The sequence below is a fragment of the Dermacentor andersoni genome, chromosome 2 (genome assembly GCF_023375885.2).
Source record: "Dermacentor andersoni chromosome 2, qqDerAnde1_hic_scaffold, whole genome shotgun sequence".
In the NCBI taxonomy this organism is placed as follows: Eukaryota; Metazoa; Arthropoda; class Arachnida; order Ixodida; family Ixodidae; genus Dermacentor; species Dermacentor andersoni.
The window spans coordinates 36,007,715-36,027,592 of record NC_092815.1 but is presented as its reverse complement, the minus strand read 5'-3'; the positions used below and the strand labels follow the sequence as shown (position 1 = coordinate 36,027,592).

General features: G+C 45.2%; 1 protein-coding gene across 2 annotated transcripts in view; it reads right to left on the bottom strand.

Moving 5' to 3' along the window:
• LOC126542462 (uncharacterized) overlaps positions 1 to 19,878 on the bottom strand; it is a 106,026-nt gene that overhangs the window by 9,813 nt on the left and 76,335 nt on the right. The window contains exons 16-19 of one of the 2 annotated variants that reach the window (XM_055077261.2): positions 14,239 to 14,309; positions 4,678 to 4,760; positions 3,496 to 3,611; positions 197 to 1,202 (exon numbers count right to left, since the gene is read on the bottom strand). In XM_055077261.2, coding sequence (XP_054933236.1) covers positions 1,165 to 1,202; positions 3,496 to 3,611; positions 4,678 to 4,760; positions 14,239 to 14,309 — 308 coding nt within the window. In that variant the 3' untranslated portion in view covers positions 197 to 1,164. Of the gene's footprint in view, positions 1 to 196; positions 1,203 to 3,495; positions 3,612 to 4,677; positions 4,761 to 14,238; positions 14,310 to 19,878 lie in introns of those variants that run through there. The other variant, XM_055077262.2, reaches the window with a different exon arrangement.

The window sequence follows — 19,878 nt, the reverse complement described above, 5'->3', positions numbered from 1 at the left end:
CCGGGGGCTGTTAGGGTTGGCATCTGGCACCACGTGCAGAAAGGAATTTCAACCGACCATCTCTCATCCTGCTTCGTCGAAATGAGGCGTGACTTTGCCTGCTATGGTTGGCGTCCTGCACCTTGTGCAGAAAGAACTTTATCACACCCGACCTTCTTCCTCCAGGCCTCGTCGAAATGAAGCGCGACTTCCTAATTCACCATGACCGTTTCGAGTGTCTGCTGGTCTGGCGGAAGCCCCACAGTGTACAGGCCTCGTGTGTGTGTGTGTGTGTGTGTGTGTGTGTGTGTGTGTGTGTGTGTGTGTGTGTGTGTGTGTGTGTGTGTGTGTGTGTGTGTGTGTGTGTGTGTGTGTGTGTGTGTGTGTGTGTGTGTGTGTGTGACCCGTTCGAGGAACGGGTCAACGGAAGCAAGATCCCTCCCACGATTGTAGAGAGCCTATTTAAGGGGCTCCGAAATGTACTTTTGAACACTTCATGCTCTTCTCATTTTCTTTCACCAACTTTTGAATAAACCGTGCAAGTTTTGCACTAGAAATTGTCTCGCCCTTGCTTGGTCGCCATGGTCTACCGGATGCCTACAGCCCGCCGGCAACGCCACGCTACCCAATAAGTAACGTCGGTCGAGCTTAGATAGGCAGGCGCCGCTACAACTCGGCAACAGTACGATACGCTACCCTGGAGTACGCACCAGGGCTCAGCATAGAAAAAAAAAAAAATTGACATTATTTGTGCTATCAAAGGTGGCCCAAAGAAGTCTGCATTGTCACACGACAGGGATCTCCCGTTGACTACGGCATGTGGCACTTCGAATGCAAAGAAGTTGCTTGGCAGCTCTGCTGCGCCTGCGAAGAGATATCGGCTACGAGGTTTGACTTTTCATCATCATTGCCTCTGTTGTTGCCGAAGTGTCACTAACGACAGTTATGACACGAAAAGCGACAGCACAGGCGATTAAGGGCCGACAGTGGCAGAAGCTGCGCGTTACTTCAGCCTCATGAATGCAATTGTTGCAATGAGAACATCACCCCGCAATGAAAAAAGTACCTCGTGACTTCTGCGGCGTTACCACGCCCGTGTGCGGAGAATATGCAATGTTAACGAGGAATCTGCCATGCCAGTGTTTGCTGAGAAGAGGCGGCTGGCCGAAAAGCTGGCTCGTAGCTTCAGTAAGTTTCAGGCCGCTGTCGTCGCTGCAAGGCCACTGCAGCATCAAACGAAAGTAACAGACTTTTGTCGTGCGAAGTGAATAAATACTGCAGGTTTTTGCCCTTTCATCACACTCTCTCTGAGTTCCGTTCTTGACAGGTAAGTGGTTGATCTCCTGTTATTTTGGTTAAGCAGTACTACCGTTTACCAAATACTATTTCCGAGCTCCGGCCAACTACGGTTTAGCAAGGTTTCACTGTATAAACTTCATGAGCGATTTAGTCTTTTTAGAAAACCATGAAAACAGGCAGATAATGCTCTTAAGCACATTAAGTCGCATCAACAGCTCCGCTTTAACCCTTTGACTGCCATTCCCAAAACAACTCGAGCACCCACACTAGCACAGCCCCTACCACTCCCGAGCATACTCATTTTGTGTTTACAGCGCACTCCCTGCCTCTTCAGAAGCAACTAGTGCAAACATTAACACTGCATACCTTTTGTGCCTTCAATGGAGAGGTCACTCTAAACACACACAAACCTTGTAAGTACAATTTCTGACTGTAGGTAGAGCAAATGTTTCAGTGCTCTGCCGCTCTCACGGCAGAGAAGCCATGGCAAGCCGGTGTGGCAGGTTCGTCAGCACTTTGACAAGCGAGGAGATTTATGAATACCTGATGCATTGTGAATCAGAAAAAAACCAATGACAGAGAACCAATTTCTATGTAGCATGAAATGTCCGCTGAGCCAACAAGAAAAAAAATAAACCGGCTGGGACAGAAAATTGGAAAAGCAGGCGTGGCTATGAACAGCATGGCATGTCCATCCATCCCAATTATAACAGGCGAAGGAATATATGACCTGCTCACAAATACTGAAATGGGAGAAAACGGTGACGGAAAACTATCTTCTATGTAGCATGAAATGCCCACAGAACCAACACAGCAAAAAAATCCAGTAGGGGGTGTGTAGCAGTTGCTAAAAAAAAAAAAATGCTTGGCAGTCAGAGGCTTAAAATTGGTTCTTGCAAGGAAGGAAACATATTCATCTCTGTAATTAGTTCACTTTCAAAGAGCTGTTATTGACACATATTAATGCAAACATACAACTTCAAAATTACTTACAATGCGAGCAGCATAGAAAATTCGTTTACAGACTTTTGCTCGGAGTTATGCTTCAGCCTACTTGAAATTTCATAATGATTGAAGCTGTGGGAGTGCTTCGCATATGCCCATTGCACGTTGTCATGATGCCACGAAGTGCGACCTTTAATGCGTGATGCCAGCAGTTTATGCTGTGTTGAGCAAATTCAAGCTTAGTGCTTTCCATCTACACGCGAGCTTAACCCATTCCATTCAGTAAGCGCACAGACGAACGTGACAGGCATGCTTGCCACTTCTGCGGCCCTCTGTCTAGCCTTTGCACAGATCTCAGGCCTGATCATTGATGAATGGCAAACTTACGACGATGATATGCCGCCCACTTGCCTTGGCTGTTAGGCCCAACCAGCACTGCTTTGCAACACAGCCTAAGTTACGGTTTAGTGCCGAGTAGACGCAAATATGTTTGCAGCTGTCGCACGGCTCTCTGGAAGAATATCTAATATTCATACAAGCCTAATTATTCAACAGCCTTCCAATCAAATCTGGGATGTAATTGGGTACTCTCTCTACAGTGAAGTCTAAAGGCCAGCATTAAGTCAAGCTAAATTGATAAGTTAGTATCCTGAAATACCTACAGCACCACCTTTGTGGATAACAATGCTTTTGTAAGCAAGGAAACATTGTAAACGTAACACGGTACTGCCACCACCATTGGTGAAACGTGAAAACCAGCTAATGACGACTCCTTACCTGTATGTGTCCCAAATATAAGTGGTCAACCAGTCGAAAATAGATTTACATTTGAACATAAAGTGCAGTTTGGCTAATTTTACCTGATTTTCTAATGGAGGAGCTCACTGACGCTAGCTCTTCAGACAAAGTGTCAGTGTACCAGTGTTTATCCTCTGCCAGCGTGGCACCTTCTCAAAGAAACTCACCAAGGGCAATAGTGCCCCAAGAGCATGGCGTCTCATATCACTGGTGCAACACTGGATTTCCATGCAGCACTGGCATTGAATACACACATCTTTGTTTTATAGGGTGACTGAAACTGAGCAAGAACCATCTTGGATTGCCATCTTCTCAACGACTACGTAAGTCACCTCTTGGCTACCTAAGTCCTAAATGAAAAGAGAATTTCAGGACTGCAATCTATCACCCTAGCAAGACTTATCATTTGCCTTTAGTGGGCCTCCAGTGCTATTGCATATGAAATGAGAGTGCACAAGACAACCAACCACTTACAATTGTGAGGCAGTGAGACAACTACAATTATTCGGCCATTGAAGTAGGTGTCATTCAGATTCAGCACAGCGGTTTCTGCAGCGTCTCTGTCAGCCACCGTCACGTAGGCGTGTGAACTGCAAAACAAAATGAATGTACGCCATTTCACTTGAATACTCATATATCCACACTGCCCTAATGACCTGCTGTGGCCAAGTTTCTCATAAGCAAGGTAGCCACATATAACAGTCATCAAAAGAGTGCAATTACAGACATCAACAGCTGCAACAGTCAATTACCTAATGTAACATGAGCACATGCAACATTCAGTAAAGGCAATTCAAAATCAAATTAAGAGGCATAATATCCCAAAGCAATGCATCTAAGGGACACCATGGAGGGAGTCTCTAAGTTGTGGGGATGCGCGACTCTCACGCATCCCCTGATAGGCTGTTTTCCCCGCACGGCTCGCGTGGCCTGGCGGTCGGCGTGGTACAAGCGCGGTGCGAGAGATGGCGCCACTGTCGCGGCGGGGTTACTCGGGCGCCGAGGGACAGGCGTTTGGTCTTTTCCCGGCGGGCCGGCGAACAGCGTGGACATTCCACGCGCGCTGCGACCATGCTTCTGCGAGACCGCCTCGCGTGGCCGCCTTCGAACGCACGACCGCTGGCGTGACCGAACACGCGAACGACCAGGCGTTGGGATCCAGCATGGGGCGAACATATTCGCTCGCAATGCGGTCGCGGTAAGTCGGACTTCTAGATTTGTCGCGCGCCCATCGGCATGTTTTGGGGATAGCAACTTGGCTAGCAGGCATTGATCTATGAAAGGTGCAATAAATGCCCTTGTGACTGTTTGCACTACTGTGTTGTCGTTCCTTTGTCCCAAGAGTACGGAGGAGAAACCCGTATCTCCCACAAAGTTAATTTCAACTACCTAAGGTTTTTTAACAAGCCCTTATGTCTTAAGTACACGAGCACGTTTGCATTCTGCTCCCCCTTGGAATGCTGCAGCTGAGGCCAGGAATCAAACCCTTGAGCTCACACTCGGCAACAGAATTCTACAGCCACTGAGCCACCGCCGCAACTCAGTACGGTCCATTAGAAACCACTGGTCACTGGGGGCCAGTGCCTTTGCCTTTAGTTTTTGACCCATTACATTTATCTACGGGGTCTCTCAACATTTCTGCACATGGTCACTTACTATGATCCTAGAGCAGAGGAATCGCATTTCCCCATGACAACTTCAATGGGGTCCCAGCTGGAGAAAAGATCTGCGATGTCGGCCTGTAGAACAAAGCAAGAACAGTAATGTGAAAACAGCAGCAAGTTTAGGGAAGACAACCTCAAGCCTAGTGCACAGGTCTGTTTCGCACAAACACACGTAAACAAGAACGGAAATTTGTTTGTAGTATATAGAGCCTACCTAAAGCAGTAGCCAGCCACATTAATGAACATATATTTGACAAAGCAAGGCTCTATATACTACAAACAAATTTCCGTTCACCACGCGAAAGTAAATATACGGAATCATACCTAATACACAGGTTTAATTGCCTACACCCGACGGGAATTAATGTGGCATGAGGCAACTTAGAATCTTTAAAAGCGGTAATGTAAATCTGAATTTCTCATATCATCAACCAAGACACAAAACACATTATGCCACCAGCTAACCTTAATTTTTAACCTCACCTAATCTTCCATTCTGAAAATTTTTTTCCCTGCCTACTACTCAATTTATTATGCTCTTCCAGGTCTTTACATTTATATGAACTGTACGACCCCCCTTTTCCCATGTACACTTGAACCCGCCCGCTTCTGCGCACGTCACCCTCCTATTTGTTTTTCCGGTTTCGGTTCCCCTCCTCTCTTTCCCTTTTTTTAAATATTTTTTATATATTTTTTTAAACACCCTCTCCAACACATTCCGAAGTCCTAGACGTCAATATGCTATTTTCGGGACCTCAACCCAGGGTATCGCCATTTCTGGATGGCGCCGTAATGACCTCTACGTTGAGCGACTGAGGCTAATGCCCCTTGAAAGACCATGCCACTGCTTTTCAGTCACCCCATACATTGCACCGCAGACTCCTTGTCGCCATCTTAACTACTTCAAGATTACTTGGCGTATTGCTGCTATGCTACTCAAGTCACTTTTTCAACTCGTGTTTTTTTTTTGGGGGGGAGGGGATCTTTTGTGTTACTAGCGCACTGACCGCCTGACCGGCTCTTCTAATGCTACAAAAACATGCCACAACGACACCCCTGAATCCTTCCTAACCTCTCGCTTCCCCAACGCCCTCCCATGCACCCTTCTTTCTTTATATTTTTTTCCCTCTTGGTGTCGCCCGGTTTTCTTTTTTTTTTTCTCCCCGCCTTCCCACTCTCCCGCTCTTGTCCCCTTGTCTTGGGAACGAAGCTCACAGACGTCAAGCGACTCATTACCTTTGAAGTCTCTCCCTTTTATAACCAACACCCGCACGTGACGTCACTGCACTAACCCTTTAAAACTAACATGCCTAGGATGACGAGGCTGCCTTTGATGAAGATAGGTCCTCCTATCGAAACATTGGCCAGCCTTTCTGAGACACCTTATCCCAGTTTACAAACATTATACCACAGTATTTCTTCGTGAATTTTTATTAAAGTGTCAGACTTATCAGCAACGTTTCTGTGATACTACTGTATAAATTTCATAAAGATATCTTTAGAACTTTTTTATGTGTAATATTTTTCTTCTTCTGGCCTTGTTCTAAGCCTGAATCACTTAAAAAATATGATAGAACACTTGTGCAAAGCACTGTGCATTCTAAGATGAATGGTTGAGCTCGTAACATTGTTAGATTTTTTTATTTGCAATGCAATCTTTTTTAGTTCTGATTTTTTAAGAGGTGACTGTAACACAGGCATTTAGGCTGTGAGCAAGTAGCCAAATCGTTAATTGTCGTAAAGTCAAACTGCAAAAGTAAGAGTATCATGCCCTGGACCGTACATCCAGGAATACAGGGAAAAAAATGGAACTGAAATAGACCTAGTGGTCACGAAGAAATCAGTGGTAGAAGCAAAGCAGGAAGCAAGAAAAGTCATTTTGAGAAAAAGGCTTTCAAAGTTGTACCTTTAATTTTATATTATCAAAAGGCACCGGGGTTGTAGTCTTTTGCATCCTTTTCAGTGCGTGGCTTCTTGAGTGCCCTGCCTTTGGTTTGATAGGCCTTGGTTGACTTTTTTTTTTCTGCAAGACATCCTTTTCTGCTGCTCTGCGAAGAGAATGTTGTCCCGGTTGCAGTCCAAGTGTTGCACAATACTCAGAATATGCACGGCGGGCCCCAGCATTGTATTTGCAGACTGCCTCATGGACAGCTGTCTCTGTCGCAACCAATGATGCATTTTTATCTTTTGGCAGCAGCGACCATATGACTGAATGAAGGCTTTCAGCAGCGTTTTGGGTTTTTTTTCCCTAGGCAACGGCTGAGGAGCTGCATCTCAGAAAGGTGTTGGTACACGTGCAGCAATGCATTGGCAACATGCTTTCCAAGCCAGTACTTGTGAAGAGGTGGAGGCTTCTTCTCTGCTTCTGCAGCCTGATGTTGGCACCAACTTTGGGGCCCCTACGGGTAAAGGTCATGATGGGGGTCTTCATCGGTAGATGTTATATAGTAATATGTTGCCATCACGGCCTTTTGCATATCTTGAACATTGTCGTCACGCAGAGCCACGCCATAGTTATTTGTCAGTTTCTTTATTAAATCTTGAGTGAGGCCACCTTCCCCTCCAATAGGTTGCCCTTTCTTGCCCTTTGTGATCAAAGCACGCAGAGCCGTCCCCACCCTTTTCTTGACATGATTAATGCAGTCCTCCTTTGTAAATGGAATAAATCCATAAATCTTGTCCTGACAGAGTGCTACAAAGGTTCTACTGTCACCATTACAAACAATGTTTGTATATCGCAAACCATGTTTGCTAAGGGGCCTCCTGAATAGAGTCAATGCTGTTTCAACCTCCATTCTGCCAGAGTTCACATCTGTGTTTTTTTGGCAGACGTGTGATGCTTTCCAATCATCATAGCCTTCAACCCTTTCTTTGGGGCCAAGCGTGCAACCATGGCATCGGTTCGATAGGACCACACAGTCGAGCACCAGTCCTGTGAAAAATTCTATTACAGTGCCGACACCTATGTGGGATGTATGGCCACGTGTTAACCATGTCCCATCATAAACCACTATTATGTTGCTATTAAAGGCACGGTCCGTCTCCCTGTAAACATTGCACACTGCCACCACAGCATTAGAAAAAATATTGGCAGCAGCTGTCTCACTGGCAGGTCTGAACTCGGCCTCGAGATGTTTCTGAAATGTTTTATGATGCAACCCTCTATGGGGGACATTCATTATTGACCAGAAATCGGTCAAAGCTGTCGCCCCTTTGCCAATATTTTTAACAGCCTGTACAGCTCTCATATTCACATCAAAAATTTTGCGACCTTCCTTTCGTGGCGATGAGCACCCCTTCGCGACAGTGCTGCAAAACGCACACGTCAGTATAATTTGCGCTGCTAATCTATGTCTTGTTTCCAGCTGAGCTGGAAGTCCTGGTTGGGAGCACTGCTGGCACTTAGATTTGCCAAGAAGCGCGTTCAGGGCAGTCATTTGAACGATGAGAAACTCCTCCGCTTGTTCTGTACTGGCAAGCACCTTGCCTTCACCTGTCAGTTCCATTTTCTGCACGGTCGCCGACACCGAACTTAGTTTTGCTTGCACTTTTGCGGCGACCTCCCGGGATGCTTTGGCCGATACAAAACGCGGCTCCAGGCGTGCCTGAATCGTGCTGCCCGTACTTGTAGACAGCGTAGCAACATCGTGCGAAGTGCCGAGACGATAGTCGGGCACATCTGAGCCGCGATCGCTGGAAGCATCCGACGATGTGGAACGCGGCACGACAAGCTCAACGGTGCCACTGCTGCTCGCACGAGATGTTTCGCCCACGTAAGAAGTGCCAGAGAGCGACTCCTCAACATCGTTGACACAAGTAGGTATTCCGCCCGCGTGTGAAGTGCTCGGCGACGGCTCCTGAACGGCATCATCAGCACGCGTACGCATTCTGCCCGCATGTGGAGTCCTCGGCTGCGCGTCTGTGACTTCTACGCTATGCTGCACAGTACTGCCACACGACCTTGAAGCAGTCTTTTTCACCATCGGCGATTTTCGCTTACGAGTGTCGTAAGCATGAGCCATCTTGTACTTCAGTGGCCGCCGACCCATGGTCACCAGTAAACTTCCCAAACTAGGCCTGGCAAGCACTGATGAATGCGTCGAGCTGAAATGTCCAGAGTACCTTATCACAACGCAAACCGCCTTCCGAGACAAGGGTCCCCACACACTGACAGCGAGCCGATATGTCCAGAGGCGTATATCACAAGTCAGCCAAGTTCTGCAAGTACTGATGAATGCGTTGAGCCAATTTGCCCAGAATAGCGTATCACAACACAAACCAGCTTCCGAAACTATGCTCCTCACGCACTGACAGCGAGCCGATATGTACAGAGGCGCATATCACAACACAAGTCACTGTATTTAGACGATTGTAAGTTGACCCCCCCTTTTTTTTTCATTTGAATTACAATCAAAACCTAAACATGGCACCGCCAAAAAAGGGAGACCAACGGGAGCTACAACATAATTACAATTTTATGTTTGCTATATGGCCCTACCCGTAGCTTTTTTGCTATCCCGCGTGTTCACTTTTCGGAAGGGTTTTTCAACATTGTTGAGTTTTACAGTGCACACAACACTCACGAGGGGGTGTTAATAGTTGATGGAAGCGCTGCTGTTCCATTCGCGGCGGCACCCTCAGAACGGCGGCGCTTTATTTATTTATTTATTTATTTGGTACATACTGCTAGCCTTAACGAAGGCTTTGGCAGGAAAGGGTACATTCATAAAAGAGAAAATACATCATTAACACAGGGTTCAACGATAATCGTTTACAAGAGGCCTTGGTTCAAAAACAAGCTTATTCATACACACGTACAGCGATATAGACAATGCACATTCATGGTGACAATAGAACATAATGTAAAAACCACATTTCATCATGTAGCAACAAAGATATGGGTAGACAGCTTAGACAGCTTAGACAAAAAAGAATCGAGGGTTGTACAATCGACAACCTCTTGTGGTAACATATTCCATTCTCTGATAGCTTGTGGGAAGTATGAATATCTGAAGGTGTCGTTGTGAAACCTATACTCAGATAATTGTTTATTGTGTTTCGTTCGTGAAATTCTAGCGTTAGAGAGTACTAAAAACTTCTTTTTGTCTATTTTTAGGGCATTGCTCTGGAGAATAAACAGGAATTTTAGTCCGAGATATCTAGCACGATCTCTAATTGTTGGGAGTCCGGCTAAGCGTAGAAGTTCAGTTGGGGAATCATGACGACGGTATTTATTATAAATGAATCTGACTGCTTTTCTTTGTACGTTCTCTAACTTCGCTATGGCACATTTAGTGTATGGAAACCAGCATATGGCGCCGTATTCTATAACGGAGCGAATGAGTGACATGTACGCGAGTAGTTTGGTGTTGGGTGAAGCGTACCTGAGGGACCGTATGAGGGAAAAAAGCGCTGAGAGTGATTTTGTTGCCACGTATGACACGTGTTTGTTCCATTTTAGATCGGAAGAAATAATTATACCTAAATGCTTGTATTCTTCTACCCTATGTAGTTCTCTTTGCTGAATTTCGTATGGAAAGGTTAGTGATGCTTTCTTTCTCGTGACTGTCATACAGACAGTTTTTTCTGCATTTAGCGTCATCTGCCAGTCTTGACACCATTTTGCTATATTTTTAAGTGCGTCATTCAGAACAACCTGATCATCCTTGGTCTGTATTGGTTTATAAATAATGCAGTCATCTGCGAACATGCGTACCGTTGCGTCAATGCCATTTGCGATGTCGTTGATAAAAAGAAGGAAGAGAATTGGAGCTAAAACTGTGCCCTGAGGCACACCGGATAAAACTTCAATGTAGTCTGAGGATTGCCCTTCGAAATGAACGAATTGTTGACGTCCTGACAAATATGCTTTTAACCATTTTGTAAGAATACCGTGTCCCAGAATTCCTTGCAGCTTATGGATTAGTTTTGGATGCGATACCCGATCAAAAGCTTTTGATAGGCTTGCGGGGAGCATCGGTAGTTCATAGAAGAACAGACACCGCTCGCGGGTTTCTCTTTGCCTGCTGCGCTTAGCTTTCTCTATAGTTTGATGCGTTCCACTTGACTGCCGCCTACGTGCTACTTCTTTGCTTCCTCAGTCGTCATGAGTGCTCCAGGCCCACTAATCATTCGGCACTCCTTCACAGCAGCGTTCAAGAGGGCTGCCATCCTTTACGCCGAAGAAACAAATCACTGTGCAGCGGGCTGCAAGTTCGATGTTTCTGAGCGGGTGGTGCGAGAGTGGCGACTGCAGCGAAGCGAAATTTTCACCTGTGACGGCAAGTGAGGAATTTCCCACGTGCCGAAGTCTGGACGCTTTCCGGAGCTGTAGGCTAAGCTTGTGGCGTACGTCGCTGAAATGCGCGATCGGTCCCTGCCAGTGAAGTGCGACATGTCATGAAACAAGCCCGGATCTTCGCCTTTTAAGGACCCGCTCCCCCGTGAGTACGAGTGACTGGCGGCAGAAGACCGCAAAATTACGCCAACTGGACCTGTCAAAAAAGCCTCCCTGACGGCTGCGTGTGGTTGGGTGCATTCGGCATGGGCTGCTGTTGCACAAAATGTCGTGGCGCAGTTGTTTGCCAAATGTGAAATTTTGCGCGACGACGACACGCTGTGGGACCGTAGCAACGATGACGATGGCAACACTAGTGAAGATGAGTAGTCCAGTGACCATGTCAGCTACCAATCAATTTTCGTTATCGAATGCACCCTCAGGTATGCCCTCCTTATTTTTTTTTCTTTTCTGTCATGCGATATGAGGGGGTCGACTTACATTCGAGTCAACTTACAATCGTGCAAATACGGTATGTTCCGCAAGCACTGGCGATCCTGGCGAGCCGAGATGTGAGGAGGCACTTATCAGTTGTGGAGTCCGCTGCCGAAACTATGCTCCGTACGTACTCACGAACAATGCAAGGCAATTGTCAGACGTGCAAGTCAAGGGCGATATCATATTTAAGCTTCTGAAACTATACATTGCACATACAGATGAACATTGCGCGGCGGCATGGTAGCAGAAGACGCGCACCACCAACGAGACCAATGGCGAAGCTGTAACAGTACGGTGCTTTTGAACAATGTAAAAAACATTTAAAATACGGAAATTTTGCCTCTGTATGGGGTTTGGCAAGAATGTGTACAGCATTTCTGCAAGTAAAACGCTACAGCCAAGCATTACTGCACTTACACAAAGTGGAAATTCCTGAATGTAAAAGCACAACTCATCAATACTCACTGTAGCCTCTAACACAAACAAAAAAAAAAAAGAGAAAGGCTACAGAATCCTTCTACAGTGCAGTCCACTTATAACAATATCAAGAAGAACGAAAAATCTGATCGTTATAACCAAACATCGCTATATCTGGACTGCCGTAAAAAAAGAAAAAAAAAAGCTGCCACACATACCTTCGTAGCTCCGAAACCAAATTTGCCACTTACGATAAAGAATTGATGTTGTAGAAAGAAGGCTGTGAAGAATAAGATGTTTATTTATACCTCTAAACAGCATGTGAGGTGTTAGCGGGCTGAAATAGTCAGAAACTGGCACTTGCTTTCGCGGAAGTTTCAGGTTCACAACTGCAGTTTTCATCACGTCCAGCGGCTGTGCGTACAGTGGCGGCTATAATTTAGCGTTGTAGGAGTTGGAGACGATCTCGCCGCTGCCACCATTTGTAAGATTTGGAGTCGGGCTTGTAGGACGATCGGAGGAACTTGGGGCAACAGGACTAGGCGAACAGGGTTTATTTACATTATTTACATTTGAACTTGGGATACATTTACACAATCTAGCGTGACTCCCAAATAGTGCCCGCAAGACAAAGCATACAGCAAACGAGCACACAGCTCACGAGTACATTTCCAGCACGACAACGAGCACACACTAGCAGCCGACAATCGCTGCTTATAAACACTCTGTTCGACGTCATCGTTTGACATCATTGTTCGACGTCATCGTAGAAAGTCCTCGTGGTCGCCTTTGTGAGAAGGGGGTTGTGGTTTTACACACACACATGCCGCACAGGTTTCAGTGCTCTCTCCGAGGGCCGACGACCTTTGCAGCTCAGTCGCCGTGGTATCCATTGTCTTGCGTTCACATAGTCAGATGGTCACGCCCGACCCCAGCCGGCGCCTCTAAATTCCAGAGCTGCCTTTTTCCTGTAGTCGCCACGTGTGTCGGCAGACTGTGACGAATCCTGGGGCCCCCGTACCGCAAAGCACCCTTTTGCCAGGGAGGCTCCCCCTGCTGCAGAGAGACATGACGACCCGGCAAATTAATTAACAATGCACGGGGCGCCAAACGTGGCCAGCCCTGCTGTCGTCACCGATCCTCCAAACGCAGCGCATGGTCAGTTAGCGTTGTCGTCCTCGCTCGTTCTCTGAAGGGCGTCACCACCCCAGATCGACCAACGCACCTGCAGCGGGCTGAAATAGCTGCAGGCCGATCCTAACAGCGTGCAAGAAATCAATGAGTGACTCTATCGACGTCAGCACACTTTGCGTAAACATTGGGGTCAGTTTCAAAGACGGGCCACTGTCAACCTCGCCGCCTCCGTCACACAACGCTGCCGTCTGTCATGACAACGATTGCCCCGTCGGATATTCTTCGCAGAACGAGGCAGCTCTATTTGCACTGAAAAACTCCTCTATCGAAGCATTACCTACTTTATCACCAGTAGTGACGTGCTCCCACAGTTCGGCAATGTCAGCGACTGCCACCGTGTTGTTTTCATGCATGGGGGTTTCGCCCTAGCAAACAAAGCCCGCCGTTTCCATTAATCAGCACGGTCACAGGCTCTGTAGCCTTCATGATTGTAGCGCTTGCGGTTTTCAGAACCGTCAATATCATCAACTGCACAAGTCTTGCAAAATTTGCAGCTTCGTCCCAAGCGACACAACTTTGCACTTTGTCGGCGCACCAACTTCTGCTTCTGCGGCACATTTCCACACTCCCTGAGGAAGAGAGGGAGATTGTAGAAAGGGAGCGGAGATGTGATTCGCTTCTCACTCTTTTTTTTCTCTGGACCGGCAACACGTATGCGAAGTAGCTGGTGCCACCTTGTGGCACGCCGCGCCAACTTGCAATGCTCTGAATCGGCATGCTGACAGGATGCGCTGCATGGTATTGGTAGCAGATACGAACTCACGTAGGCAAACTTTTCGCCCCGTCTAGGTTAAGGAGAACTTAGCAAAGCAAATTTCACTATTATTGTGCATGGAAAATACCGCCCAAACGGCAGAATTTCAATCAGTATATCTGATATGCGGTGAATAACATATCGTTATATGTTTTTTTTTCTCATAGCCCTAATGCATAAATTGACACTCTGAAGTCAACTCATTGTTATAACCAATATATTGTTATGTGTGGTATCTTTATAAATGGACTGCACTGAATTTGAGGTGATGAGTACATTATTATGAAAGCCTAAGCAGAATACAGCAGGTCCAGAACATTATATAAGCAGTCACCAGGATGAATAAAAAAACACAAATTGAACTGTCAGTCCATGCTGCTAGATTCTAAAGAATGTGATCCAAGCATACTTGCCATTTTTGTTTCAGGGGGAAAGTTTGCAACACAAAGTACCACTGGAGATGGCTCAGATGAATGGCCAGGATCTGCATAGTGATGCATGTTGAACAAAAGGGGCTAGGGCTACAACAGAATACACAACAGAATATATATTCAAACATTCAAAGAAGATCAGTACTGTGCACCAATACAGCACTAAACAGTGAAAACCCAAAGGCAAATGGTAAATTTGACAGCTGCCGCCATTTCACGTTTCTTCTCTGAGCAAGGCTCTGTGAGAGAGGCTCCTAGAAGTAATATGCAAAACTTTGTGCCTCGTATTCAGACAAAAGGACAAACCAGGGAACCAGTACCACACATCGCAGTGGCACAAATATTCTCGCCTAGGTGACTGAAATGCATGCATAGTTTTCAAAAGCTTCAGAGTAGAACCTCGTTGATACGATTCCGTTACATACGATTTCCCCGCACCAACGTTAATAATCGAGAACACAATGACCCAATACAGCTATGCTTATTTTTTACCAAGTCATACATTCCTGGAAAATGCCATCTTTCAGTCCCAATGTTCACTAGACTGCTAAACTGTGATCAATCATATGATACGTCTTGCCGGTCGCTAGATCCCTTGTAAACAAGATAAGGCAGGAGGCATGCACAATCGAGAATAGTAGCGGCCCGCCGCACCAGCTTTCCCACGATACTCAACCACCCATCTCGCGTGAGAACAGTATTGCACACCAAGTTTCTTATTGCAGTACCAGTAAATCTCCTCCCGGGTTCTTGCACATCCCATTCACAGCTATCGCCACCAACCCTATCGTGATGAGCATCGTCACTCATTTGTTTCACAGCATGTGGGCCGTGGTCTCATTGGAAGTATACTGCATGCAAAACCCTTTTAGGGTCGATTTCTTTTATTACAGATTTAACTTCTTCAGAGAGACCTATTTCGAAAAAAATTTACCGTAATTTTTCTAGGATGACCGTAAAGGGAGAAAAAATATTTTGCATTGGTATATATGTACTGTTTATTCATGAATAACAACAATAAAAACAGGAAATAAACTTATAAGAATGAAAAATGTGATGCATTGTTATACACATAGTTCGAGGCTTAGAAAATGCGCACACGAGAATATTTCGGAAGTCTCAAATGTTCCTGCTCTTACACTAATATTTATGTCCATGGCATAAATGAACTGCGTAGAGGAGTGCACTCAAGAAAACTGTGTGGTTGTGTGCCAGTCAAAAAAACAAAACCTGTGATAAACTTCCACTAATCTTCATCTTATCGCCAACCAGAAACAATTAGTTTTTGCAAGTCCCCCCCCCCCCCCCCCTCAGAAAGGAAAGCATGCACAGTGGCATCCTTCGTATGCGCACCCCTGTGAGCAATAAATGAGCGAGTAACAGGTGGTCGCTCTTTGAGCGATTAGTAATGAGATAGCCATCAGTTTTGCGAGCGCAAGAAGCCGAAACCGCCGTGGAACAAAACCCAAACTAACCGCCGCCCGCCCATGCTCAGGCCATTGCGCGAGCAGTAGTATATACAGACATGTTGGAGCAAACAAACTAGCTCTAAAAGAAACCATGCAACAAAAACCGAGAGAGGGATGCGCAAGAAAAAAAATCCCTGTATTCACCGCATAGTGGCAACACATGCCAAGAAAGAACAAGTGAGGAAATTGGCGCGCTTTTTAAAAGTACAGATGGCGCCGTAAATATATGGCATTGACCATTTTGAAATTGTTTGCGACGCCGTATATTTATGTCATTGACCCTGAAAGGGTTAATAGGTGATAACCCAAATGCACCACCATTCACTGTTGCATGCGGAGCGAAGGGTGTATCATATATCACTCTGGCGGCACTCTAGGCATCGTATTCCTGTGTTACCACCAGCTCAATTTCATTTATATTTCCAATGCACAGAATAGAAAAATTTATGCCTCAGGTCACTTAGGCCCTACCAGCTGTCTGCGTGTCAGCATCTTGTGCGTAACAATTCCCAGTGAGTGAGCACATCAAAGCTACCCATCCAAAATGCCCCGCTCAACGAAGCTGCTGGATTCGAGGTGCGACCTCGAGCTCAGCAGCACAATTCTCTCAGTTGAGGCGCAAGCAAAAATAAATCAAACAGGGTTGAGGTAGCAATTTGATTTGAATAGTTGCATAGTCCAGAAACGTCAACTGCAGAGCCTAGAGGGTCTGTGGAATTCAATCTGGGATATTTTTAGTTCATTTTCCATGTTCTTTTTACGTGCCAAAGCCATACCTTGCCCTGTAGAGAGCTATGAATTAATTTTTATTTGCTGGTGTTAACATGCACCAATATCTCAGTGTACAAACATTTTTGCATTACGCTCACACTTAAATATGGCTACCGCAATCGGGAGCTAAACCCGGAACCTTGTGCCGATTGGCAAATGCCACAGACACTGAGCACCACCATGGCAGGTGCCCATAAAGGGATTCAAAACTCTTTGGATGGACCCAATACTAGTGTTATCAGCTATGAACCGAGATGCTGCTTCCTCCACTTATTTCTGCATAGCTTTTATGTCATAAACATTAGCATCATTATAGTCGAATTTCTAGATTCAACCTACTCAGGAACGATGGAATTGATCAATTTATCCAGAGGGCCAAATACAAAAAAAAAAGCAGGAAAAACTGTTCAGACACGCCACTGCTTCATTTGGCGGTATTTACCCTATACTAATAATGTGCGCTCACTATTTATAGGTTTATAGTAAAAAATAATGTGCACATAAATCCTTTACGTTTTCTAATTAAAAAAAAATTAATGTAGCATGCCTTTGATTTCAGCAAGATATATTATGGAAGCCGCAAAGTTTACACAATAAAAATTTATTATAGTCAATCTTGGACCGCTTTAATCGGTGTCTACGGCCCACAACATGTCACCATCCTTCTGGTCCAGTGAATTTGATATTCCACAGTTCTCGAGTCACTCAGCCACAGTAGCAAACAGGATGACCCATGCCTGGACTAACCATTTCACCAGTTCTTCCTGCAACTCATACAAACCTTTTGAGTGTTCAAAACATGTCACGTGCCTCTGTTTCCACTAGCTTAGAATGTTAAATAAGCTTTTGAATAAGCTTTCGTAATTATTGGGTGAAAGCAGAAAGTTGTTGCCGCCAACCTACACGAAAACTTATTCTGCTATCATCTTTCGAGGACAACAAAACTGGTTCTGACATTAGGCTGTTGCTAACACAGCAAATGCAGTTTCAGTTTTCTATCCAACTGCAATGCACAGGCAAGTTTAGGAGCAACTGAAAAAAAGGTGTGTATTAGAATCGCAGATGTGGTAGTCATTAATTGTGAGCTTCTAGCTTTGAACTCTGCCAAAGGCAAGCCGAATGAGAGCATTTTTGGCAGGATATATGATGTCTTCGATGCATGCTGTCCCCTAGGCAGTTCCAAGACATGCTGCTGCCGTTAGAGTAACCGTTGAGGCCAGGGCGAGGGTAATTATGTGGCGAGGGCAAGCTCCAGGATCGTAATGACGAACATTTTGGCATATAGAAACATACGAGAACCAAACTCAAATTGAATTAATGGAAGTATACTGCATTATTATTATTATTATTATTATTATTATTATTATTATTATTGACCCGTTGCAAATGCACATGGCCGTTTTCCTGCACTTGAAATCTCATTTACAATGGCAACACAGCCCGTCCTCGTAAATGTTCAGTTCAATGTGCTAGTGCCTCCCAGTGCATATTTGGGAGCTCAATGACTTTCACATGCTTTGGATCCCCTCATTTGCACTTGAACAACACTGTCCCAAGCCGTTTCTGCTGCACAACACGAGCGTTTGCAAAGTCAAACACGCAAGACGCTGTGTTGCAGCTATCTAGTAACAACAGCAATGATGACAATCTGTCCTGCTATAATGAATGAAACTTCAGCGTAAGAAAGCTACCTTGTAGGTTTTGGAACTCATCTACTGGGCGATTCCACGAGACATCAAACATGCATGTCTGCTTAATATTTTTGTTTGACCTGCTTTTTTTTATGTCGTGTAGAAATATTCAAACTGCACGGAGCCAAAAATTTTATTCCCGAAAGGCGTTCCCAACAAGCAAAAAAATAATTGAAGGCGGCAGCACAAGTGTAGTCCTATTGCTTACTGCAACATTTTCTGATTTCACAGCCAAATTAATGCTAACTAAAAACATATGTGTCGAAAAACTTTTTTTGCTCATTTTAATATGCTTCACAGTAAGTTAGTTCCATGCATTTTTTTATGCTGTCCCAAAATTAAAAAAAAACGTAAAAATACAAACATGGCCGAAATCAGAAATAGTTTATAACTATGATGCATCTTGGTGCATTTTCTATTTCACATAGAAACATAAAAACTGTCATACATAGAACATCCTCCTTGCAGCATTTATGCAAAATATTATATTCCTACATGAAATATAACAAAAATATAATTAAACAAGATTTTTCAAAAGATAAGATAAACTACGATTAAAAAAAAATTTTTATGGAAGCCCGCTTATGCATGGTAAAACATGGGTGCGACAATAAGTTTTCTAATTTACTTTATTCGCAAAATATAACGGGTCAAAGTGGCCCATGTAAGCGTGCTGGCTTTAGTGCAGCAATGACTCGTTCTGCTTTGTTAATATTTACTCTTTTCAAAAAAGAAAAGGCAATGGTTGCCACAAATGAAGGAAGGTTTACCTCGGTTTTTTATTGTGGCAAGAACAGAGAATGTGTTTTCTGCTTTGTTTTCTGGGACACAAGAGGGAGCAAACTCGACACTACTTGTGGTGCTCGAACAAATTTATTGCGTGTCCTTTGTAGTTAGTACTTAAAATGGCTTAATCACCATCAGCTGGCTAGTGGCAGTTCTCGCAGTGGACCCCGCATGTCCACTTTATTGATCATGGGCACACATCCACAAATGCCATGACTGAATTCCCAGCACACCATGGCACCGACTTCCACTCCACAGACTTCTGCTGATGATGCTCCTCGATGGCTGCAGCAGGCGCTTGAAGCACAGCCACATTCTTGATGTTGCCACTAAGCTGGGAGACCATTTCACATGCTGACTGAATGGAAGCGGCACTTCCAGACCTCAGGTTGTGCAGGGAAGCTTGGTGCTAAACCCTTTCACTGCCACTCCTGAGATAACTCGGGCGATCATACATGCACAACCCCGGCCTCTCCAGAGTATACTCGTTTTCGCTTTTTAACTCACTCCCTGCAGCACCCGATAATACTCGTGTAAAAAGAAACGATGCAACCATGTCACGCCATGTATGAAGAGGCCACATAAATGTTATAGAACTTGTAGGGTGAATTTTCAACAGATGGAGTGCACGTTTCTACAGCGCTTCTCTTTGTTTTCGTCTTGGCAGAGCAGCCATGGTGAGGCAGCGTGCCTCATGCATCCGTGCTTTGACGGATGAAGAAATTCAAGAACTGCTCATGAATTCGGACTCCGACGACAGTGACGAGGAACCAGCCCACCTAAGTGACTTGTCAAATGATGACAGTGATGAAGAGCCCCTTCCACCATGAAATCCGCGTAGGAAGAAATCCGACAAGCGCAATTTCTGCTGGGAGAGGGAAGAGTTCAAGCCTCACGAGTATGCT